The sequence below is a fragment of the Onychostoma macrolepis genome, chromosome 15 (genome assembly GCF_012432095.1).
Source record: "Onychostoma macrolepis isolate SWU-2019 chromosome 15, ASM1243209v1, whole genome shotgun sequence".
Taxonomy (NCBI): domain Eukaryota; kingdom Metazoa; phylum Chordata; class Actinopteri; order Cypriniformes; family Cyprinidae; genus Onychostoma; species Onychostoma macrolepis.
This window is the reverse complement of record NC_081169.1, coordinates 21,110,604-21,136,996: the sequence shown is the minus strand read 5'-3', so window position 1 is coordinate 21,136,996 and position 26,393 is coordinate 21,110,604. Positions and strand designations below refer to the sequence as shown.

At 38.2% G+C, this 26,393-nt stretch overlaps 1 protein-coding gene across 2 annotated transcripts; it reads left to right on the top strand.

Annotated features, from left to right (window-relative positions):
- The first annotated feature begins 10 nt into the window (after positions 1–10).
- Positions 11–24,010, top strand: LOC131554063 (olfactory receptor 2AT4-like). Of its 2 annotated transcripts, XM_058799115.1 has the most exons (3): positions 11–95; positions 22,134–22,913; positions 23,678–24,010. In XM_058799115.1, the coding sequence occupies exons 2-3, from the start codon at positions 22,144–22,146 to the stop codon at positions 23,700–23,702; spliced, it is 795 nt and encodes a 264-aa protein (XP_058655098.1). In that variant the 5' UTR covers positions 11–95; positions 22,134–22,143; the 3' UTR covers positions 23,703–24,010. The 2 variants fall into 2 exon arrangements, with proteins under 2 accessions (XP_058655098.1, XP_058655097.1); XM_058799114.1 differs by lacking the exon at positions 23,678–24,010 and having other exon boundaries at positions 22,134–23,133.
- Positions 24,011–26,393: the final 2,383 nt, after the last annotated feature.

The window sequence follows — 26,393 nt, the reverse complement described above, 5'->3', positions numbered from 1 at the left end:
TTTCGTTGGTCATTGATGTAACATCTTTGTTCCCTTCTTCAGGGAATGAGGGTTACATGCGTAACCGAGATGCTTCTTGCACAGTAAGGGAGAGGGTAAGCTCTTATTGTTATCATCAAAGGGCTCGCATGTGTTAGCAGCCATGCAGCCAGACAAAGACAGAAAATATTCAGCCTTGTGACTATATTAAGTTCAAGCTCTGTTGAAGCTAGTCTTAGGCCCTGTCCCAAATGTCACTCTAAACCATTGCGGTCTTCCTTTTGAATAGCAAAACAATTTAATATGTTCAGGTATCGTTATTTTATTTGAAATTTCGATAACAACGCAACGTTTGTACATGGTCTCCTGCATCGAAACATAATTAGTAATCTATTATGAGTGCTGCTAATTAACAACTGAAGTTTGAGAAACAGCATTATTCTGAGACATAAACACTCTTTATCTTTCAATCAAAGATGATGCAACTCTTGCTAAAAGTTTTACAACAAATACAGAATTATTATTATTATTATTATTATTTTTTTTTTTTACAGTAGTAGAAAATATATCAGTCATTAATGATTTAATCTTCTTTAATAATAAAAGTTGTAATAATAGTATAAGAAGATAATGAAATATCTAAGACATTTCATTATCTTATCCACATGGAATGGTTAAGAATAAAGACTCTTATTGTGTGTTGTGGTGTACCAATATATAAGGCATTAGATGCATCAATAATATTTTGGAGGATTCGACTGTAGAGAGAGAGTCTGGATATGAGAACATATCTGTGTGATCATTGTATTAAACACTACTGTACTGTCAAGCATCATACAGGTGCATCTCAATAAATTAGAAAGTCGTGGAAAAGTTCATTTATTTCAGTAATTCAACTCTAATTGTGAAACTTGTGTATTAAATAAATTCAATGCACACACACTGAAGTAGTTTAAGTCTTTGGTTCTTTTAATTGTGATGATTTAGGCTCACATTTAACAAAAACCCACCAATTCAACAAATTAGAATACTTCATAAGACCAATAAAAAAAAAACATTTTTAGTGAATTGTTGGCCTTCTGGGGCCGGTTGCACCAGCTGGACGTACACCCGGTCGTAAGGCTAGGCTGGACGTAAAATGCGCATTAAGTCATGCGTAGAATTTATACCCGTTGCACCATCTCGGCGTAGTGCTACGTCTGACACTAAATCTTACGCCTAGTCAGAGGTAGGTGTAAAGTGAAAACTCATGATTTGCTCGGACATTATTAGTTTGTAGGATTCATGTCTGTTAGTTAATTATTACTGCAGACGTGAACTGCAATGTTTATGGTCTTTTCAGGCAGGATAAGTGATATCAGTCGCGGAGCTCGGTGTTGACTATAACACTCTGTCGACAGTAATTGAACTAATAAAAAAAAAAATGTACATCTTGTAATTATACAGTAAAATATTACATATGATCTGGGATTATTAAAAGAAATGTAGCCTACCATTCCACATCTTGCTTGGAAGGACAGTATGCTTGGAAATATTTCACGTCTTTAATTGCATTGTAGCGTGCCTACCATTCAATAATGACAGTAAGTTTGTGCTTTGTTGTTTTTAATTAGAGATAAAAGTATCAGCTTTCAAACTCTGTCAGTTTTATCACAAAATACAAACTATAAATGTGGTTTTCCAGCCACAGAAAGACGTCACGTAAGGTCACATTTGGCTACCTCAGGAAAGACATGCATTGTGCATATAACCTCGATTGTCAGCTAGAAAAAAAATAACTAGAAAGAAGCCTTGTATTGCATTCATTATATTTTACTTAACCTGCCGCCTTCATTTTTAATGTTTGTTTAAAGAAATCTGTCATGGGAACGTGCAGGGAGACTATATAAAAATGCGGACTTGTTAGAAAATGTTTACTCAATGAAATCATGGCACGGTGGCTTCACTTGTTATGATGTCTTGAGCAATTCAGTTCTATATTAGTAGTTGTTGCCATTGCAGCGTGAACGCCGTCTCAGCTATATCTATAACTGTGGGAGAATGTGTCAGCGTGGACGCGCATCGTCTACACCGGGCTTAGCTGCGCCCGATCGTAGTTTTAGTTGGTGCAACAGGTGTAAATATTTATCGTAAAGCTGGACGTTGCAAAGCCCAGCGTAGGGCTTACACCCAGCTTTTTTACGTCTAGCTGGTGCAACCGGCCCCTGGAAAGTATGTTCATTTACTGTATATGTACTCAATACTTGGTAGGGGCTCCTTTTGCTTTAATTACTGCCTCAATTCGGCGTGGCATTGAGGTGATCAGTTTGTGGCACTGCTGAGGTGGCATGGAAGCCCAGGTTTCTTTGACAGTGACCTTCAGGTCATCTGCATTTTTGGGTCTGGTGTCTCTCATCTTCCTCTTGACAATACCCCATAGGTTCTCTATGGGGTTCAGATCAGGCGAGTTTGCTGGCCAATCAAGCACAGTAACACCATGGTCATTGAACCAGCTTTTGGTACCTTTGGCAGTGTGGGCAGGTGCCAAGTCCTGCTGGAAAATTAAATCAGCATCTCCATAAAGCTTGTCAACAGAAGGAAGCATGAAGTGCTCTAAAATTTCCTGGTAGATGGCTGCGTCGACTGTGGACTTCATAAAACACAGTGGACCAACACCAGCAGATGACATGGCAGCCCAAATCATCACTGACTGTGGAAACTTCACACTGGACTTCAAGCAACATGGATTCTGTGCCTCTCCACTCTTCCTCCAGACTCTGGGACCTTGATTTCCAAATGAAATGCAAAATTTACTTTTATCTGAAAAGAGGACTTTGGACCACTGAGCAACAATCCAGTTCTTTTTCTCCACAGCCCAGGTAAGATGCTTCTGACGCTGTCTCTGGTTTAGAAGTGGCTTGGTAGCCCTTTTCCTGAAGACGTCTGAGCGTGGTGACTCTTGATGCACTCATTGACTCCAGCTTCAGTCCACTCCTTGTGAAGCTCTCCCAAATGTTTGAATCAGCTTTGCTTGACTGTATTCTCAAGCTTGTGGTCATCCCTGTTGCTTGTGCACCTTTTCCTACCCAAATTCTTCCTTCCAGTCAACTTTGCATTTAATATGCTTTGATACAGCACTCTGTAAACAGCCACACCTTTCAGTAATGACCCTCTGTGACTTACCCTCTTTATGGAGGGCATCAATGATCGTCTTCTGGACCATTGCCAAGTCAGCAGTCTTCCCCATTATTGTGGTTTCAAAGAACAAGAGATACCCGGAATTTATACTGTAGGGATGGTCATTAATTGAAACTCAAATGTAAATATTCTAATATTTTGAGATACTGATTTTTGATTTTCATGAGCTGTAAGCTCTAATCCTCAAAATTAAAACACTTTTTTTTAAAAAATGTTTTACTTTACATGTAATGAATCTAAAATATATGAAAGTTTCACTTTTTGAAATAAGTTACAAGAAAAATGAACTTTTTCACGACATTCTAATTTATTGAGATGCACCTGTATTCATGAACCTTATATTGAATTTGGTTCTGCTTAGTAAAGAGGTGTCATATAAACAGTTTCTGCACTTCTTATGTGGCTGTAAGAGTAAAGGTCAGCAGTTTTTTTTGTAAGGTTACAAAGTCACTGCCCTTCTAAACAACTTTTTAATTACCTGTGTTTTGATCTACAGTACTCCAGGTAATGGGAGACAGGATTTTCCCACACTGAAAAAAATAAGAAGTTAAATTTACTTAAATTTACTTTGCAAGTTTAAAGTAAAATTTAAATACAGAAATAAGTAAAATCTACTTAACTAAGTTATCTAAAATTAGTAAAGGAAATAAGTAAATTTAAGGTGGCCAGGTAGAGTTTGATGAGTAATTTCTACTTAATTATTTTAAGTTTACCCTACAATACTCAAGTACATTTCACTCAGTCACAGTTTGTTTACTTTGCTTGTTTAAATTTACTCAAAAAAAAAAAGCATGTGGTTAAGTTACAAGCACATATGTAAGCAAGTAGACTGCTCATTATTCGTTTTAAGGTAATATGTTGACTCAATATAGTTATTAACTGAATGAACACAGAGACCTGAATACTTGGTCTGAATACATGATACACTGAATACACAGAAATGTTATATTGGAGAATTCCATATTATATATTATACAATATATAATAGTATTTTGGAGCATCAGAATACAGTAATTTTCTTATTCCTTATAGATTAGCTGCAGTAGATATGCATTATATAAATGTGTAATTGTAATAATAGTATAAGAAGATAATGAAATATATATTTTTAAGTATACAAATATCAGTGTACTAGTAGTATACTTGTAAGTGTACTATTTCAATACTCATTGGGACTAAATTGGCCCACTTTCTAGTATATAAAAGTACACTTAAGTATAACAGTAGTAAACTTTGAGTACACAACTAATTTACATCAATGTTTTAGCTTGTACTGCAACTATACTAAAAGTGAACTTATAGGTATACTGATAGTTTACTAATTAAATACTTGTAGTAGCATTTTTAGTACACTTTGATGTATAGTCTCAGTAAGCTACTAGTTTAGTAATTTTATACTGCAAATTTTCTTTAAGCGAACTTTACATCATACTTCAAGCATACAACTATGTCCCTATTTAGGTATTAATTTGTATGTATTTTGTTGTACGAATATCTGAATATACATCAAAAGAAAGAACAGGGTATCTGCTTGAAAAAAAAAAAGTTTCATGCTTTCTTTTTTTAAACAATTGAATGTGGGAGATAAAGAAAAATAAACAAATAAACAACATTTTTAACAAAAAGCTGAAAAAAGACTATGAATTGGATTCAGAATGATAATCAAAATGTAGATGGAGTCGATCAACACCCCAAGCTTTACAGTCGTTATTACCTCTTCATTGGTCGACATTTTATTCCATAATGTTACACAGTTTTGATGCTGTTTTAACATGTGGAAGCAAGTTTTGGTTTCTTCAATTGTGTTTTTTTTGGAAATTCTGTACAGAAGATATGTATAGTGCCCCCTACCATATAACAATGAAAACATGGATTCTCGGAGCACAAGTATAGCTCAAATATATTTAGACTTTTTCTAAGTATAAGTCAAGTATACTTAAATGTCATTTTAAGTATATTTCTTAGAAGTACATAGTCAATTTCTGAGAAGTACGTAAAAAGTAGACTAACAGTATACTTTCCTATTTTAGTTTAAAAGAAGTATACTAATAGCACACTTGAATAAACTTCTTTTTCGTAAGGGTACTTGGAATTTGTGCTCTGCATTTAACTCATCCAAGTGCACACACACACAGCAGTGAGCAGTGAACACACATACACACACCATGAACACACACCCAGAGCAGTGGGCAGGCATTTTTGTTCTAATCTGCATATCTTGGCTGCCATGTCATTAAGCTCTTTTGAAGCTTGTCTCCATTTGAAGAATCCTTAGGCCCTGTCCCAAATGGCACTCTAAACCCACAATCCATTGCACTTGTTACACGCACTCAGGTGCAGCCAATCACACACCTTACATAAGCCATGGACTTTCTCTCTTTCACTGCCAAGTATTGTATGCACTTATCGCTGCCCTAGCTTTAGCTACCTTACAGAGCCTTTTTGTAGTTTTCCTAGTCTTGCCTTGCCTTGCCTGTTTCGGATTGTGTTTTTCCCTGCCTGGATTATTGCTTACGTTTCCGGATTACCTCTCTTGTCTAGCCCCTTTGGATATTGTTCGCTGTCGACTGATTCATGCCCGTTTTGGATGACTCTTTGCCTTGCCTGTGATATACTTGTTTGCCATTGTTTGACCCTTGCTTGTTTCTTAACCACGCCTTTGTAAATAAAGCTCGCACATGGATCCGCATGTCTCTCATCTCGTTGGCTCCGTAACAGCCGCTTTGACCGACGTGTAGAAGTCTGCACTGATGTGAGATCTGCAGAAGTGTGCATAGAGGGCACATAGTGGCTGCAAATGAGGCGCTCGTGGCCACACTTCTGAAAGCAAAAATGATGCATGGGACATTCTATGGTCTCATGGACTTAACGGACATGTGTATGCAGTGGCCATTGCAAGTCTGCAAGATTGCAAGTGCACATGAAGTGTGCCATTTGGGACAGGGCCTTAGTAGGCAGTCCTCATTTCACATCCTTCATTCGGCCTGTTTGGAAGGAAGCATCAGGTGTATCCTTTGCGTCCTTCAATCATCCACAATGCTTTGCACACATTACAATTTACAATTCGCTGAAAATAAATCGGCACTGAGCTCATCCAATTTCTTTTGTACTGCAAAAAGATTTTGGAGATGAAGGCATATGTTTTCTACGGTGGCAGAGAGAGCTCAATACACTGCAACTTAAGAAAACACATGCAAATAGAAAAAGCACCAGCAAATTCCGAAAACATCTTCATCAGTTTCTCGCAAATCATCAAATACTCGCAACACACCTAAATACAAAAACACACTGCAAAAACAGAAATGAGCTGCAAATACTCACAACACAACCAAAAAAAGAAACATGTTGTAAGTAGCACAGACCACAACGTGAGAACCCCAACAATGTCAAAATAACCCCAACAAAATGAAAATTAACCATGGTTTTATTATAATAAAAGGACAGTAAAATTAATAAAGTATTTTTTACTTTCAAGTATGCCGCCGCTAACAGCGCAAGCCCCGGCACCCGCCATTCCCCCTCTCTTCCCCTCCCTTTCCTCCACTCACCGAGATTTCCCAAGCCCAAGCATGCCTCAGCTAGCGGCTCCAGGGGCTACCTTTCCCCCTCCCTCTGCTCGAGGTTCATTTTCGCTTTCTTCCGCCACACTCCTACCCATCCCTCCGAATGCGCTCGCACTGGAACCAGTCCCTGTAGCCAACTCCATCAGATCACAGATCTTGTCAGGTATGGATATAGACCTTTTTTCCCTTTTGTCACCAATTTCGCCAAATCGACTGCAGCGAATTTTCTGTCACTTTAAAAAACACCGCTAACAACCCGTCACCTATTTTGTCATTCACTGAATTCACGATCGCTTTCAACCGTTACACAGAAGTCATCTGCACTGCGTTTCCCCACAGGAGACGCGAGCTCTGTGACTATCTTGCGATAATCGCCGAGCTCGCATTATCATACGGAGGCTCCCACTTTACAATGTACCACAAATTATTCGCCGCTAAATGCGCCATCCGAGTGGCCCAATGAAATCAGTGTCATTACTGGGGAGCCCTGGACACTGAACTCCACAACAGAGTATTTTTAGGCTGCCGTAACATTGCATGTGCGGTCTGCCGATCAATTTCCCACTCCACCATCATATGCCCCTTCATCAATCCATCCATTCCCCACTGCCCAGAACCATCCCAGCCCAAATCCACCAGCTATGTGCCACGCATTCCAAACGTCTCACCCAACCCACCTCCCCCTACCTCATTTCGCCACCGGCCATCTTCCTTCGGCAGCCAGGTCTGCAACAGTTTCAATTCTGGCAGATGCTCAAGACAACACTGCCGGTTTATGCATGTTTGTAATTTTTGTGGCGGTGCTCACGCCCGCTCGATATGTCCAGTGCAAAAAGCTGCAAATAAAAATGATAAAAAATATTTATCGACCCCTGTAAATATTTCTCGTTTGTCTGCAGAACTGTTTCATCACCCAGACCCCCATTTCATCGATTATGTAATAACAGGTCTCTCACACAGTTTCCACCCCGGCGTCGGAAATCTCTCCACCCAAAGCCTCATCTGCCCCAATCTCCAGGCCGCTCTCACCGAACCCGAAACAGTCGATACCCTAATCAAAAAAGAAATAGACGCAAACTTCATGATCGGCCCCTTTTCCGTTCCTCCCTTTAACGTTTTCCAAGTCAGCCCCATCGGCGTAGCTACCAGAAAATTTTCAGGTAAAAAACGCCTCATAATCGATCTCTCATCACCACATAATTCCCCGTTCCCGAGCAAGCCTTCCTCCAGCTCAGGAAATCACAGTCCAAACTCCCATCCGACCCCCTTTTTACAGGCGACTCCAACCGCCCCGTCACTCGTTTCTGGTTCCAAAAACACCTTAAGTCAGTTTTGCTCCTATCTGGTACCCCAGCCGAAAACTTTTCCAGCCATTCATTCAGAATAGGTGCAGCAACCACAGCGGCTCAAAAAGGCCTCTCCCAGCAGCAGATACAAGCTCTCGGTCGCTGGTCGTCAGAAGCTTTCAAGAGCTACATTCGATCGGACCGCTCCCATATCAAGGAGGCCCACCGAACTCTAATCGGTCAACCCCTTTAACGACTGTATCCCCGGTAACCCAAACTTCAGACCCCCCCATAGCCAACCCCTCTTAACATCACCCAACCCACCCACAATGGCCCATCCCCACTCCATCTATCCCAGCAGCACCCCGCTCCCGTAGGAGCCTTATCTATATTTCCCCACTGCCGCAGCATTGTCTGCTCCCGCAGGAGCTTTATCTGTATGTTCCCACTGCCGCAGCAGTGTCTGCTCCCGCAGGAGCTCTGTATTTTCCCACTGCCGCAGCAGTGTCTGCTCCCGCAGGAGCTCTCTGTATTTTCCACTGCCGCAGCAGTGTCCGCTCCTGCAGGAGCTCTATCTGTATTTTCCCACTGCCGCAGCAGTGTTTGCTCCCGCAGGAGCTCTGTATTTTCCCACTGCCGCAGCAGTGTCTACTCCCGCAGGAGCTCTGTCTGTATGTCCCCACTGCCGCAGCAGTGTCTGCTCCCGCAGGAGCTCTGTATTTTCCCACTGCCGCAGCAGTGTCTGCTCCCACAGGAGCTCTATCTATATTTTTCCCATGGCCGCAGCTCTATCTGTATTTCCCTCTCATCTCTACTTTTCAGATGCCGCAGCAGTTCCCTGCAGAAGCCATTTAATCTTTTCAGGTGCTGCCGCAGCTTCTGCAGAAGCCACTTTTCTTTTCAGATGCCGCAGCAGTGTTCACTCCCGCAGGAGCCAAACTCTCTTCTCGAAGGCCACAGCAGTACCGTTACTCCAAGTGATGTCCAGCACCCCTCCAATCTTAAGCTCTGCAAATTTTGGGGGGTTATCAACGCACCTCTCTGGCTGCTGTCCAGCAGTTGCATGTTATTGCATCTTTGGGGGGAACGCTCTGGGTCCGGGCTAAATGCCAAGCTCTGACCCCTCTCCCCGGACAGGGGGAGTACCCTGGGCTCGGGAGTGATTACTGAGCTCTGAGCCCTCCCCCTGGACAGCATGCCAAATACGCATAATCTTTACTATTATAGGTAAGAGTTAACTCGTGAATATCATTTGCAGCACATTTCTGGATCTGGTGTGCTGTCAAATCGATGAAGATGTATTTTTATTTTATTTTTTCCAGGTGTTTTATTTTTCTATTTTCATGGGGGGGTTTTTTCCTTTTTATTTTTATTTTTTCCATTTGCAGCGCATTGTGCTCTCTTGGCCACCGCAGTCTTCTGTTGTTTTGTTGTAAATGAATTGCATAAAGCTAAACTGTGCGTAATGTAAACCACTGGGAGATCACAGACAATTGTCATTACATATATTGCATTAATAGAAATTAATTAAATATATAGATTTTTAATATAAAGAATTCCTTAAAATATAATTTAAATAGTATTTTTGACAAGATCATGGGGCTAAAACAAATACGACTAGCATTTAATCCTGAGCAGGACTCTAGCACTGAATAAGGCCTGGACTAGTAAGGATACATCCTCACTATGATGCAGCCTTCTTTGAGAAGCACTCTTTGTTTCGTGTCCTTCATTCTGCCTGTTATGAACAATGCATCAGGTGTATCCTTCTCCTGAATTTGTGCTAATTCAGAAAAAAATAATTAGCTGAAAACACCATTTTCAAAACACTGACCAAGCAACACCACAAGCTGGTGATGCTTGGTCAAAACTATGTAAATGCAAAAAAAAAATCCAAACATGCATAAAACAGCTTTAACAAACCCATTGCAATGTTTATTGAAAATATAATCTATTAAATGCAATTAACAAAACGTTACATATGAAGTATGAAGTTTCTGTATAATGTGTGTTCTTTTAATTTAATTAGTTTAGTTTTATGTAGGGCTTGGCACTATAACACTTCTTTTAAGTATACACATGTCATTGAAATGTCTACAGATTTAGATCACATGGCTCTGTCACTTACTTTTTTTTTTTGGCTTTGCTGCATGTGTTTGTACATTAGGCTTATATTTAAGACATGCTTAGAGTGAGAAGTTAAAACTTGAAAATTGGATGAAGGAAACAAATATGTATACACTTTATGTAGAATATGCGATAAAGTATAGACAGTTTGTGTTATTAGAGGGATTGGTTTTAAGAAAATTGGTATGTGTAATTCCACATACTCCACAGACAGCAGGCCACATGACAGTGATTCACAGTGTTAACATTTATCTTAATAATCTCTCCACTGGGATTATTTGGAAGTCTCTAGGCCAATTATACCACAAATTGATTTATCTTTTAATAATTTAGCACATCTCTAGGGCATTTGAATTAATGACCTATAATAATTAACTTCTGCTTAGCAGTAGACAAAGTAGGATTTTCTTGCATGGTTGCATCAGGTGGTCATTGGTCATGGATCACCTGTCAAGCAGGCCATTAATGACATCTTGCTATAACAGGCCTAAGTCTTCGTGTCAGGTTTTTTTTTGTCTATGTTGATTATCATTGAGCAGTATCTCTCTGGACCTTTACTGTGTAATTGCTAGGTGACATTCAATGAAATTAATTGTAAACATCATAAAAGCAATTATTTTTTTTGCTGATGAACAGTAAGTAACATGCAAACAGCTGCCATAAAAAGTGTCTTTTCCCCAGAGTCCTAATTTTCTACTTGTTGTTCTTGGTCCCCGAAGAGGCAGGCCTCCTTCAAGATCACTGAGTGACATTTTGTTTATCAAACATTATTTTGTTTCTACAAGTGTCTGTGCCTCTAAGCAGCTCATTATCAGGTGAGGTGTGACAAACAAAGAAGTTACCCTGGAGCAAAAACACTTTCAATCAAAGATGATGCAACTCTTGCTCAGAAGTTTGAAAACACTCACACAAAACTTTCTACATTGATCAAAACTAAATTATTAGTAATTAATAGGAAAGCAACTGACATGTGTTTGATTTTCATTGACTTCTGCTAAACAGATAAATCAGTATTGTTGTCATAATATTTGCACCAGAAATTAAATTCTCACCCATTCAGACTCTTTAAGAATAATGCATTTTTAATTACTCTACATTTCTCAAGATATGTAAATAATTATGAAGTGCCACTAAAACCATGCAACATGCTGTTAAATTATAATATAGGGAGCTGACACATTTTAGAATAGTAATCAGTCATCATATTCATACCATCAACTGTTACACAGCTGTGTAGTAAATGCTGCTCCATGTGAAATCACGCACGTGATGGAAATTTACCGCAGATTACAGAACCTGCTTTATTGACAAGATGCACATTAAATATCGCATGCAATATATCGTGCAGCCCTACCAGAAAAGTATGAAAGGCATAGTCAGAATAGTCCATCTGCCATCAGTGGTTCAATCTGAACTTTATGAAGCGACAAGAATAATTTTTGTATGTAACAATTCGTCTCATCTGCGTCACCGTAGCGCCATTTTGGAGAGTTCGCTGGATGCAAACTGCATATGCTGTTCTGTGTCGAAGCTTTTACGGGTTTGGAACGACATAGGGTAAGAGATTAATGCCAAAATTTTCATTTTGGGGTGGAGTAACCCTTTAATATGTTGTATTGTATTAACATCACATAACTATGCTACCTCATTGTTACTCCAATTCAGTAACTTCTCAGAGACAGCCAAAGTTGTCATTGCTAGTTCTAACACGTTGAATTAACACAGAGGCTTGGACACATCTGATGTTTGTAAAGAATAATTAATTGTGAGCAAAGCACACATGAAAAAGGCCACTGTATTATTAAGAACATACTATAGATCGTTCCAGTGTATTGAATTTGAATTAAAAAGCTTTTAAAACATGTAACACTCTTGAGTCTGTTTTAAGGAACTTTTAATTTGTGATGTCCGCATGTCATCATCAGAAAAGGGGAATTATGAGCTCGCAGTTTGATTGATGGATCTGCAGCAAGTTGTCTGTGAGTGATCAGTTCCTGTATTTGAAATAATTTTGATAACCGCTTTTATTTATGAAGTAATCGTGTAAATACAATCGATATTTCACTAAATGTACACACTTTGGGACTAAAAGCCATATGGACGTAAGCTCTGTGATCACATAAATGGTAGCAAAAAACAATTGAATATATTCAGGTAGGCTATGTAGGCCTATCTCGTTACTCTATTTTAAATTTTGATAACTACGCATTGACTTTGCCATCCTGACTGACATTAAGTAATTACTATAATTGTGAAGATCAGAAACATAAACAGAGATCTCCAAATCAAATAAGAATTAATAATTATTCTATAAATGTTTTTTTTTTTTTAACAGCTGTCAGAAAACAAACAAAAACTACTGTAGAGGTGTGTATTTACGGTTAGCAAACTAAGTTAGAAAGACATTTGATTATTTGTTGATGATAGAGGAAAAAAAAATATCTTTAAGAGTTTCATCTTGAAGGGAGGAACGAAGAGAGGGGTGTGTGTACAGTAGCCTATGCACTGGTGTTAACTTTCTCCAGTTTTACTATGCAACTATTATAGGCTACCTATTATGCCAAAAGATATAACAAGCTAAAAATAAAAAGTGTTAATAAAGTATTTTTTCTTTTGTAAGGTCACAAAGTCACTGCCCTTCTAAACAAAACTTTTTAATTATGTTTTGATCTACAGTACTCAAGGTGATGGGAGACGGGATTCTCTGAGGTGTCAGAGCTGTGTGTACATGGTCTCCTGTGTGTTGACACATAGTTAGTCATCTATTATGAGTGCTGCTAATTAGCAACTTAAGTTTGACAGAGTCATTCTTAGATGTAAACACTCTTAATCCTTCAATCAAAGATGATGCAAGTCTTGCTAAAAGTTTCACAACAAATACACACATATATATATATATATATATATATATATATATATATATATATATATATAACATTTACAGTAGTAGAAAAATATCAATCATTAACGATTTATTCATCTTCAATAATAAAAGTCAGCATCAGAATACAGTAATTTTCTTATTCCTTATTTGGATTAATTGCAGTAGATATGCATTATGTGTTTCTTTTCTCCAGATATTAAATAACTTACCTTTCATGGGTGAATGAATAAAAACAATTCATATAGATATGAATTAGATATCTCAAGATACTATCATTACAATCCATATGGAATAGTTAAGAATTAAGACTCTTATTGTGTGTTGGTGTAGCAATATATAAGGTATTTGATGTAATAATAATATTTTCGAGGAATCAACTCTGTAGAGAGAGTTTGGATATGAGAACAAATCTGTGTGATCATTGTATTAAACACTGCTGTACTGTACCATGGCATCATATTCATGAACCTTATATTGAATTTGGTGCTGCTCAGTAAGGTGGTGTCATATAAATAGTTTCTGCACTTCTTATGTGGCTGTAAGAGTTAAGGTCAGCAGCATCCCGAAACTGTAAAGATTGGAATGACAGTTACAAGTTACAGACCAGTGAAAACATGTTCAACAAAACATCTATATATTTTAAAAAAAATTTAGTTGTATTTTAATTATTAAATTCTCAGAATAGACTCAGTTGAAAATTCTGTAATTCAAAAAAAGGCCCACCACAAACTTGGGTGTCAAAAGGCCTCTAAGTAATACAGATAACCTGCTAATCTGTTGTACAGCCCAAACATATCCAGAAGAGGGTGACAGAGACAAAGTAATACACGATTCCTTTAAATTTAGCAATGCAGCTCTCTTAATTTAATCCTGTTTATTGATAAATAATGTCTACACATGTGAATCTTAACTTCTTAATTTTTGTTTCATATTTATTTAGGGCCAACCTCTCTAAAGGTAGCACATCAACGTATCAGTTTCACTTGATAAACTGATACATGAATAAGGGAATATTTAGCAATAACACAATGGCATTGAGCTGGGTCAGTTTCTGGGAGATTGTAGGAATAACAACAACAGTCCTCCAAATGTCATGATTCATTAACAATATCATGCAGTGCTATTCAGCTAGTCCCCTACTGCCTAAATTATATATATATATATATATATATATTTTTTTACTGTGTCATAAGGATAACCACTGCTTGCACAACAGATCCACAATAGCATTCAAGATCAAGTTGTCGTGGCATCATTGCAGGGCCCTCTAAGCCTCTGGGCCCTATGCACATTTGCCCACATTGCAAACGAATTAAGAATTAATGTGAAGAAAGAATTGCATCATCGATTGAAAGTGTTTTTGCTCCAGGTTCAATTTTTGTTTTTCAAACTTCACCTGTTAATGAGCTGACATAGAACATAGAAACAAAATAATGTTTGATAAACAAAATGTCACTCAGTGATCATGAAGGAGGCCTGCCTCTTCAGGGACAAAGAACAAGAAGTAGAAAATTAAGACTCTGGGGAAAAGACACTTTTTATGGCAGCTGTTTGCATGTTACTTACTGTTCATCAACAACAAAACGGTTGTTATTATGATGTTTACAATTAATTTCAATGAATATCACCTAGCAACTACAAAGTAAAGGCCCAGAGAGAAACTGCTCAATGATAATCAACATAGACAAAAAAACCTGGGGAAACAGACAGAATGACTGAGGCTTGTAATGCTGTTAAAGCAAAATGTCACTGATGGCCTTTGATGACCGTCTGATGCAAGTAGGGGAAACCATGCATGGAAATCCTGCTTCGTTTACTGTCACCTAAGTAAAAGTTAATTATCATAGGTTATTAATTAATGTGCCTTAGAGATACTGTCCTGGGCAGTGTAACTTCCCCCAACTGTGCTAAATTATTAAATGATTAATCAATTTGTGGTATAATTCCAGAGACTTCCAAATAATCCCAGTGGGGAGATTATTAAAATAAATGTTAGAACTGTGACTCACTGTCAAGTGGCCTGCTGTCAGTGGAGTATACTGGGATTATTTATCTGTTTTCTTTACACCAATCACTCTAAAAGTAATATTGTCTTAAAGTAAATATTCAGGTTTACTTTACCATGTATTCTGTGTAAAGTATACTCAAGGTTAATTAGTTTCTGCCATGATCCGGTTTTCAAGTGAAAATTTACCCCTGAGCATGACTTGATTATGCTTGATGTGCAAACACATGCAAAGGATATTATAGTTTTGAATTTTTTAATTAGTTTTTATTTTAATATCGTTTTCAAATTTCCTATAATTTCAGTTTAGTTTTAGTTAGTTTCATTAATGGTTTTGTTAGTTTTAGTTTAGTTTTTATTTTGTGTACACATTTCTATTTAGTTTTTTTATTTTAGTTTCAGTTTTAGTTTTAGTAATTATAGTTTAACAGAGTTAATGGAACACTTCCAGTGTAGACCAAACCAACACATTTAATTTTAGCAAAGTTGAATGTTTGCAGTTTACAGTTAACTCTTATGTATACAATTTATTAATTCATATTCCTGTTCATATTCATTCACATTAAAGATGTAATCTTGTTTAATATGTCAATAGTTTACAAACAACAAGTTAATCAAGGTTTTCAGAGTTACTAGACATCATCAGGCAGTTGAGTTTTTATCAGGGCTGGAGCTAAATTCTGCAGATCAATGGCCCTCCAGTGCTGGATTTGAGGAAACATGCCCTGCGTCCCAATGTGCATACTATGCACCCTATCTGCCCTAAATAGTATTAAAAATTACTAATATCACATAGAATTTAGCATGGACAGTGTGCACATTGGGACGCAGGCATGTTCTTTGCAATCGTCGCTGAAACTCTATAAACTTTATTTTTGTCCATCTGTGTTTTCAATGCATTAATTTGTTGGATTTTTTGCACACACGAGCCACCGCGGTGCACACTGTATGTCCCGTCTCCCTCTATGAACGTACACAATAAGAAGAAACAATCTAAAATGGTTTGAAACCTCATACTACTCAAAAATAAATGCGATATGGTGACTTAAATGATGTTTGCACTTTACTTTGACGAGCCACTCCAGCTCGCACGCGCTTCAGATGAGCAACGCAACCAATCCCAGTTCTTCTAAAGCCCCTTTTACACAACACGGCCAGCGGTGAAAACACAGCGCGGCTATCGCTTTCTCTCATTTTGGATGTGTTTTATACAGGCCTGGCCCACCCAGTCAGAAGCTTGGCCCACCCTGGCCCCATACATAACAGCCAATCACAAAATTGTTGTGATATTCAATGGAGGTTCATATATTTTTTCTTTTTCGTTTTCTTACCGCCCACACCCAAATACGTGCTAATACTGTATTTTCGCGCATCAGGGAGCCGCTATCAACATGCGCGAAATTGAAATGCTTTTGAATGAGCGCTCGCACCTTTCACTTTCACTTTCGATTTGGCGATCACGAGTACCCCAGTGAGCAAAGACACGTCCAAACAACGTCTTTTGTACTTCGTTTTTGAACGTCCAATTTTGGTCCCCTTAAGGTGCAGACTGTGACGCCAGATGACGTCTTTTTTCCAACGTCTAATGAACGTCCAGTATTGACGTCCACAGGACCTCTGTATAAGGGCTAATTGTAGGCCAAATGTGGTCTTTGTGGACGTCTTTTCTACATCAAACTTAAACTCATTTTAGACATCATGTACTCAATAAATAAATATTTAAATAACAAATAATGTTTCATCACAGGTAACCTATATTGATATTCATTAACCATGCTGATAAGAACAATGTTGATATTTGTCTTAAATAAAATAAATATTACATTCATTAATAATGTCAATTTTCTGCACATGTCTTCGACGTCCAAAAAAAGTTACCTAGTCCGACGTTCAAATGTAGAACTGCATATTGACGTCCAAATGGGGTCTTGGTTAGACGTCCAAATAGCGGACCTAGTTTGCACGTCGTGTAGACGTGCAGAATTGGTCTTGGACCGACGGAGGCAATATAGACATAATCTGCACGTCCGTCAGACGTCTAATGTTTAGTGGGACAGTGCTCTGTGTAAAGGGAGAACATCTTACAAGATCAGATATTTGTCAATAAGCTAAGAATCTGTTGATGTATGGTTTCGTCAGTCTCAGTGGTGTAGTGCAGGGTATATTCAGGTATAAGGCTTATCAGTCGGCTTTGCGTAGCCTATACCTACTTCTAAATACCCTCTGATGCGCATTCAGTGGTGTCTCGCATTAGCCAAAATAATGACAGTCCACCACATGATTCGCTAATCAAATCGTCTGTGAATAAATGCAAATATTCCCTAAAAACACCCAGTAAAGACAGTGATGCGGTCAGGATGCGCTGGCTTCCCTTTAAATATGATTGATGATTGCGCCTGCTTTGTCCCCAGACAAGATGGCAAAATAATAATTAATTATTGATTTCTAATTTGAATCAGTACATTATAATATGAAAAGAAAAATCAAAAGGACCAGGTTTTTGCGATCAGATATTTTTTAAACCGGTAAACTCCTGTAAACTTTTCAGTCCAAGGATCCAGTAAACGAACGCGTTCAAACAGCAAGTTTAAAACAGCTCTAATACAGAGAAAACCCGAGATCAGAGATTGCGGAGAGTCGTTTCAGTTTGTATTTGGCTTAAAAGCACGAGTGTTTTATAATGGATTTTTTTCACTATATATAAAAATTGTAAATGGTATGGGGGAGGGGGAGGTAGGGATTACATTTGCCCGTCACTGCCATGGGAGAAACAGTCAGTCAAACATAGGAATATGTACAATTCTGGAAAAATGTATCTCTTTTTTTTTTTTTTTTCAAATAGAGATCATATTCTCCTATGATTCTCAGTAGACAACTAAACAAATAGCTTGTAATTTACTAGAGGTTCTGACAAAATGTTAATTGCTGCGGTCTATTTAATTTTTAAAATTTGAATTATGTATTGCAAAATTTGCACCTCTGTTGTGGCTAATATTAATTTCATAATTATCCTTACTCCATGAAGTAGCAGAACTTACGTGAAAATGTGCAAATGGCCCATTTTGGGGTGAATTAAATGCAAGTCTTAAATGTCACTGTTTATAAGGCATTCATCCTTTCACTTTAAAAAAAAATGGGGGCATAAAAATAGTAGCCTATATATATAGATTATATCCCATTTCATAGCCGGCGTCTTGTTTTTTAAATGCAAGAACGCATTCTCTGTGAATAGCCGCTTAGGACGCAGCTCACGTGCATGAAGCGCCATCTGTTTCCCTAAACCCAGTAAGGGTAAAATCTTTGCGTGGCAGGGGCAGCTGCCATTTAACCTGCCACCGCCAAATTGCGCCTGCCAGTGGCAGCTGCCACCGCTATGTGCGCCTGCCACCGCCAATTGCGCCTGCCACCAAACCTGCCACGGCTATTTGCGCCTGCCACCAAACCTGCCACCGCTATGTGCGCCTGCCACCGGACCTGCCACCGCCAATTGCGCCTGCCAGGGGCAGCTGCCACCGCTATGTGCGCCTGCCACCAGACCACCGGACCTGCCACCACTATGTGCGCCTGCCACCAGACCACCGGACCTGCCACCGCTATGTGCGCCTGCCACCGGATCTGCCACCGCTTGCCTCGCAACCGTCACCGCTATAGCAAACAGGTGTCGTGATGCTTAGGTGCTGTGCGCTCCATTATGGTTTTAAAGGGAGTAATAATCTGGCAAATAGGTAAATAAATGTAGAAATGCACTGTTTGTTTGTTTATAAGCATCAATCAGAGTGTAAACAGAGAGAGATGTTGAGGCAGGCGCGACGCTTTGGGGATGCGAGCCGTTATGCTTAAGGGAGGAATAAAACTTAAGTTATGTGGCGAACAGGTAAATAAATGTACCACTGTTTGTTTGTTTATATGCATCAATCCGCCGTTATGGATGTAAAGGTTATGTTTATATACGTACATTCAAGGCTGTAAAATGACAAACGCAACATGCAGGCTTATATTTAAAACAAATGCAAAAAAAAAAGTACTACTTTTAAAAGTAGTCAAGTTACATCGGGTTTTGGGGGGCTGTCCTCAACCCGGGACGTTTATTGCTTTGAAACCGGCCACCCCACCCCCACCCGCAAACAAATACAACACCGACGACCCCCAGCCTTCAGACGTTTTTGATTGGTTGAACTACCCAGATAGCACACGTACGTCTGCAAGATGTCTGTTAAGGATCTGTTGATCTGGAAAGCATCTGCTGTCTACAAACGTCTGACAGACGTCTGCAAGATGTCAGTTTTACATACATTCTAAATCATAAACATCTTAAAGACATCTAATAGATGTCTATTTGACATCTAAAGGAGACGTCCAATAGACGTATTGCAGATGAGCAAACACTCTAAAAAATATGTCTTGCAGATGTAAATGCAGATATCAAATAGACGTCTCCTAGATGTACGTGTGCTATCAGGGTAACCATCTAAATATCACCTTCGCTGTAACATGTTCTTTGGCAGCTGTGCCGAGATCTGACTGGTGTGTCATATGGGGCAGGCAGAGTTGTGGTTGCATTCTGTTTCCTTACGGAGATCAATCGGAGCAGGCGGGACGCGCGCACCATTATGGATTTTAAAAAAGTAATAAAATATAAGGTACAGTGACAAAAAGGTAAATACATGTACAGTTTCACTGTCTGTTTGCTCATGTGCACCAATCGGAGTGTAAACATTCAGAAATCTGCAGTAAGTATTTTTGCGCAGCTTCTTAATTCAGACTGAGCCTTATACTCGCGCCTGGCTCCGCTTCGCGAGCCTCCGCTGACTGCGCGCGCACCTCCCCAAACGGACGAGGCGTTTATACTTGACGCGTTCGCCGTTGAGGTGTTCTTTGAAACGACAGGGGGCGCACAAACGAAATCGTCCTTTAAATCCGCAGGAAGTAGAAGAGAAGTAGGAATTTTACCGGAATTGCGTCAGATCATTCAAGATGGACTATTGTTTGTTGATTTAATAAAATTTTACATCAAACTTTTTGTTCACTCTTTCATTTCTGTGCATAATGCAGACACATTTCTACATATTGCAGTATAGCTAACGGTATGTGGGTTATTCCACAGTGTTGGAATTTACAGGATGTCTTATTTCTTATTCTAACATTTCAAATTAGTCCACATTATTAGAGTACAAGTTAGACAAAAATATTGCCACGTTGAGGCTCAAGTAGGTGTAACTGTTCAAATACAAGATTAATGTTATAATGTATATAAGTTGAAACCTACAGTGTTTTGCAAATGTAACACTTCTATAAAGGTTAGGGACTGCAAAATATACTTTGCCATAGATTAACCCATGTGATGTCTTTGTTATGTTATATAAAATGAGAAGATATAACAGTTCAAAAGAGCAATGTTGATAAATATTGTTTTATTCTCAATACAATATAGGCCTATTACAGACATTGTTTTGTGGTGCATAGAATACTTTGCTATAGTTACAATGCTACAGGCATTTGAATAATTATTTTAAAACTATTATAAAAATTACAAAGAAAATATAAGTTGTTCATGTTGACTGCGGCGCCGCGCGAACTGTTCGCTCGAGTCTCAAAAAATGTCGTGCACACCGCCATGCGAAATGAGGTCGCGCTCACCCAAAGCGAACTTCTGCTAACACCGCGATGATGTCATATTTGGCGCGCGCACCCAAGCGAACTTGCGGACGCGTCGTGTATAAACCAGGCTGGAGCCTGCCACAGTTAAGCGTCACTCTGATTGATGCTTATAAACATACAAACAGTGCTACATTTATTTACCTATTGGCTAGATTATTCCTCCCTTTAAAACCATAATGGAGCGCACAGCATCTAAGCGTCACGCCACCTGTTTGCTATAGCGATGACGGGTCGCGAGGCAAGCGGTTACTGGGGACGTGGCAGGCGCACATAGCGGTGGCAGGTTTGGTGGCAGGCACAATTGGCGGTGGCAGGTCCGGTGGCAGGCGCACATAGCGGTGGCAGCTGCCACTGGCAGGCGCAATTGGCGGTGGCAGGTTAAATGGCAGCTGCCCCTGCCACGCAAAGATTTTACCCACTCTCCCTAAACCACCACGGGTCCGATTTTCTGGCACAGAATGCTTATTAAATCATGAACACGATTATTTATTTTTACTAATTATTTTATTTTCGTTAGTTTTTCAGTTACTGTTGTTAGTTTCGTTTAGTTTTAGTTTTTCATTTATTTAGAAATTTTAATTTTATTTCAGTTTACGAAAATGTTTTTTGACCAATAGTTTTAGTCTTAGTTTCAGTTTTCGTTTACGAAAATAACCTTGACACATGCAACTCAAGCTAAAAATAAAGCTAACCCTTTTTAACACACAGAATACCAGGTGTCTATTGTCTGTTATATTTTGGAGCGTGTATAAAATTGCCAAAGCCAAACATTTTTTAAATGTCAAATTTAATAAAACATTATTTACATTTACATTTTTAATGAAACATTTGTATAATTAAAAGGAAGCATATTGCCAAGCTCATAAAACAAAAACAAACAAGATCTTTTTTAAATTATACAGAAATTGTGCAGAAATGTAATACTTCATACTTAATGTTTTATTAACTGCATTTAATTGATTATACTTTTAATTAAACGTTCGCCATGAGTTTATAAAAGCCACCTTTGTCATTAAAATAACATTCAGTCTCAGTATACTAAAAGCAGAAAAAAATAGGTAGGTTAGTTCATTCCTTTGATCACTAGTTAGTAGCCTATAAGAAACACAAGAGGCATATGGTCAGTGTCATCGACCAACCACAAAATTCCCCGCCTTATTAAGAGGGAAAAGATGTGCCTTAAATATATTTGACTTTAACATATTTTTGGAGAGCGTAAAAAGACGTACTGTGTATTGTAAGTAAATTCTTTTACTGATATAGAGATCAAATCAGATACTTTTCCAATTCACTCAAAAACTTGATTAGAAGATAATGTGATCATTTTTGTTCCTTATTGTATTTTTTTTAAATGATAAAATGCTGTTATGATTCTGTGATCCAATGTTGTATATTAATTTTGTAATATTGTAAAATGTTGTACACTGTTCTAATTTTTCATCTTTTTCATTCAGCCATCAGATCATGATGTCAGCAGGAAACATCAGCTTTGTTAAGGACTTTTATATCGTTGGTTTTCCTGGGCTTCAGCAAGAATACTATGGTGCAGTGGCTGCTCTGCTGCTTTTTGTCTATGTGTGCATCTTAGTGGGGAATGGAATTTTTATAGCACTTTTAACTCTAGAAAAATGCCTTCATAAACCTATGTATTATATCATCTTAAACCTGGTTGTAAGTGACTTATTATTCAGCACCACTACCTTACCAAAGATTATTGCTAGATACTGGTTCCAAGCAGGTAGTATTTCATTCACTGGTTGCTTCATTCAAATGTATTTTGTGCACTATTTTGGTTCAGTCAGTTCTGTTATCCTGGCAATAATGGCCTATGATAGATATGTAGCCATTTGTAATCCCCTAAGATATCCTAATATAGTCACAAAGTTAAACATTTTCTGTCTTTGTCTGGCTGCATGGGTGCTAACACACGCGTGCCCTTTAATGATGGCAATAAGGGCTTACCCTCTGCCTTACTGTGCAGGAAACACAATTATACACTGTTACTGTGATCACATTTCTATCACATCACTTGCATGCACCAACAGGGCACTGTACGGAGTTCCAGCCTTTGCATTTGCTATGGTTGTGTTGCTCAGTCCTCTGGCCTTCATTGTTTTCTCTTATTGCACCATTATTGTAGCAGTTCTGCGTATATCGAGTACTCAAGGAAGGCTGAAGACTTTCTCCACCTGCAGTCCTCAGCTCATCATAATTGCTCTCTATTTTCTACCCAGGTGTTTTATTTATTTGTCTAGCAACATTGGTATCAACTTCAGCACTGATTTGCGATTGGTCATTATCATGCTGTATAGTCTGTTTCCACCCATGATAAACCCCCTCATTTACTGTTTAAGAACAAAAGACGTGAAGGAAACCTTACTCAAAAGGATAAAAGTTTCAATGAATCCCCTATTTATTCCAACAAAAGTGAATGTATCCACTGTATGTGTGTAAATTAATACAGCAGTCATACATTAGAAGAAATAACAAAAACAAAATAGTATTAGATGTAAACATACTAAATTAGAGTAACTGTGAGTTTTATCCACAAAATTTGCATCATTGGAGTCTGATATATATTTTGAAAATTATAAACTTGCTATATTTCAACTAAACTATATTTCAAAAAACAAAGTCAAAAAGAAAAAACAAACAAGCTATTAAATATGTTTAAAACATATCTGTATACGAAACATCTGCTCCCAGCGGAAGCAACATCATTTGCACCTTATTTATTTAATTATTTATTTATAAGATAAGTCAATAGCTGTACTTTTGTGATGTACATTTTGTCTTAAATGTGAAGTTTTAGAGGTTAAGAACTACACGGTAATTTTGTCACTGTCATTCATGCCATAGTCTTTGCAATTTACATGTCAGATATAAACAAACTGAGATCAAACTGTTAGTGTGATCATGTTTCCATCACAGCACTGGAATGCACTGACAGAACACTGTATAGTATTCCAGCCTTACTTACTGCTCCATCTCCATACAGATTTCAGGTACTCGAGGAAGGATGAAGAATTTCTCCACCTGCAGTAAGGGCCTGTCAGCAGAGTATAACTCTAGGCCAACATAAACACACCTGAACCAGCTAATCAAGGTCATCAGGATCAGTAGAAACCTTTGTGTGCTGGAGCTAAACTCTGCAACCCAGTCACTCTCCAGGAGCCACTTTCCACCACCATCACTTTCCACACCATTAGGGCCACCACAGATGTAAATATCCATAATAAAGAGAACATTATAGCCATGCTCGTATTGTTCACAATAGAATGATATCTTAATGGCAAGCAAATTGCAATGAAGCGATGTTATGTGAGATCAACAAGAGACACACTTTTGAATAGAACTGAAGAACACAAAAAAAAAAAAGTTTTCCAAACAAGCACTGTAGGAGATGTACCATGAGTCAAACAGAAAATTTTTCATGTTAGGAATCATTAGTTTCACCAATATCAGCCAAGGCCAAGTTAAACACACCAATGTACTTCTTGCAATGTAGGCTTCATTCACGAGCCACAATGAGAAGGACTACAAAATTCCAAATTATAGCATTAAAATATGTGATAAATAAAAACAATAAAAAACAGTAACTTTGATTTACTCCGTAAATACAAAGATCTATTTTTAGTGTGATTTAGCACACTTAGACAGCATTAGTGAAAAGCTGAATGTTTGAAATAAAAAACCATCAAGATATTTTTACCTTCAATCATGTGCTACTAAAATACAAGTCCTCTATCCATAATATCACCTTTTCTCAAATAAAAAGTCTTCTTGTTTGAATCAAGAAAGAAATCAAACACTGTTTACAAGTGAAAATAGGCCAAAACTGTTGTGAACAAAGAGGTAAGGACTTTTTCACTAGAGGAAGATATATTATGGATTATGGACGGATATCTTGGCCAGAAGCAATAGTTCAAAGTTAAAAACTCTAATGATGGATTTGTTTTTTTACAGACACAGCTTTTTGCTTCATAAAATGCTAAGTGATGGACTAGATTATTCATGTTGTAGATTATTGTGATGTTTTTATCAGCAAATTTTAATTTTGGGGAAAACTATTCCTTTAACAAGCAGCATTTTCACTTCCCTTTTAAGCTTGCATCAATAAATTGATATCTTAATTGAAAAGTGGATCCCGTTGCAAAATAAAAAAATAAAAATCCACATCCAGGCACTCATATAGTAAGCACAGTGAAAAGCCTTTATTCTAAGACATTTATTCTAAGCCTACATATTAAAAAGACACCAACGTGTATCAGCCCAAACAGGCCTTCGTCTATGGAAGCAGAATAATGACAATAGTTTTTGAAACATAAAGCATGCTGAATTCCACAAATCGAGAAAAAAGATACATTGCAATTAACAGTGCTTGCATTTTAATGCCTTGTATTTCCAGGGCATGCATTTTTAGGTCCTGAAATTGAACATAATTGTTTATTTAAGCTGTTCATATTTCAATTCAAAATATTTCACACACATTTCCAAAATATTCTATCTGTTTAAAAATACAATGTATAATATTCGACAGGCAAATTTTGGTCATTTTATTTCACTTTCCAATTTCGCAGCCACAAATTCAGTGGTTAAAATTCGGCGGAAAATTGCACATCCAGGAACCGCAGGAATAGCAGTAGAGCACCGATGCATGATCTCCAGCTGCTGTCAGCCGCTCACCAGCAGGTGGCGCGAGCGGCAGTTGATGAAGGCCATATGTGGATCAAGTCATTCATTTACAAAAACTGATTTGCAGAAATGGAGCAAGTAGAAGTTTCGATTATCGGGGCCAGTATAAACATGTGGAAACGCTGATTGTGTGTATGTTTAATTCAACATCTTCGCAGTTTCCCGTAGCCTACATGTAAGCAGCTTTCTCTACCACAAAGGAGATTATAATGCTCTTTTACCCAATGCTGTAGTACAGAACTAACATTACATCTGAGGAAGACATGTATTGCTTTCGGTTGCTTAGTTTCTGTAACTTTGTATCATGGCTTGTGTGACGCTGTGCTGTAATATTGGGGTTCCCCTCATACGCCACACTCCAGGATTCCCCAACGACGCGTAACACGCCTCAGTGAACTAATACAATGATATAAGACCTCAGATCTCAGAATACACTTTATTGATGATTATGCAAACTCATGGGCGTCGGAAGCAAAACAAATGTGGGTGGGTCCTCCCCCAGAAAAAAAAATACAAATAATTACTGGAGTAGGCTATATGCTATTTTCTGTAGTCTGGTGCCTTTTAATTAACGGAATAGGCTGCCTTGTCTGCAGGTATTATTTACACTACCTTTGGCCACTAACGTCACAACATTACATAAGACGCTTATTTAAACACATCTGAAGTGGCGCAGGTGGTAAAGTGCGTAGTGTTTTTGACGTGAGCGACCTGAGTTCGCTCCGCCTTTTGCCGAAATCATTCTTCTTCCTTTTCACATCTCATATTACATCGGAAAGGCACTTGTTTTCAATAAAAAATAAAAATGAAGGAAATAATTGAAAAGTTTAAATAAAGTACTGGGTAGGGTTAGGTGTATCTGAGCAGCAGATACGCTAAGATGCTTTGTTTACTTTGCTGTGTCGCGGGAGTGCAGCAGGCGTGAGTATCTAGTGAAAACACAGAATAGAGTTATGTGGACTCTGAATGAGCCAAATGGAATAGATTTGAGGAAGCAGCAGTGTGGAATTCAAGGCTGT

Bases quoted from the DNA above. Each gene is read 5' to 3' on its own strand.
- LOC131554063 (XM_058799114.1), top strand. From the start codon at position 22,144: ATGATGTCAGCAGGAAACATCAGCTTTGTTAAGGACTTTTATATCGTT.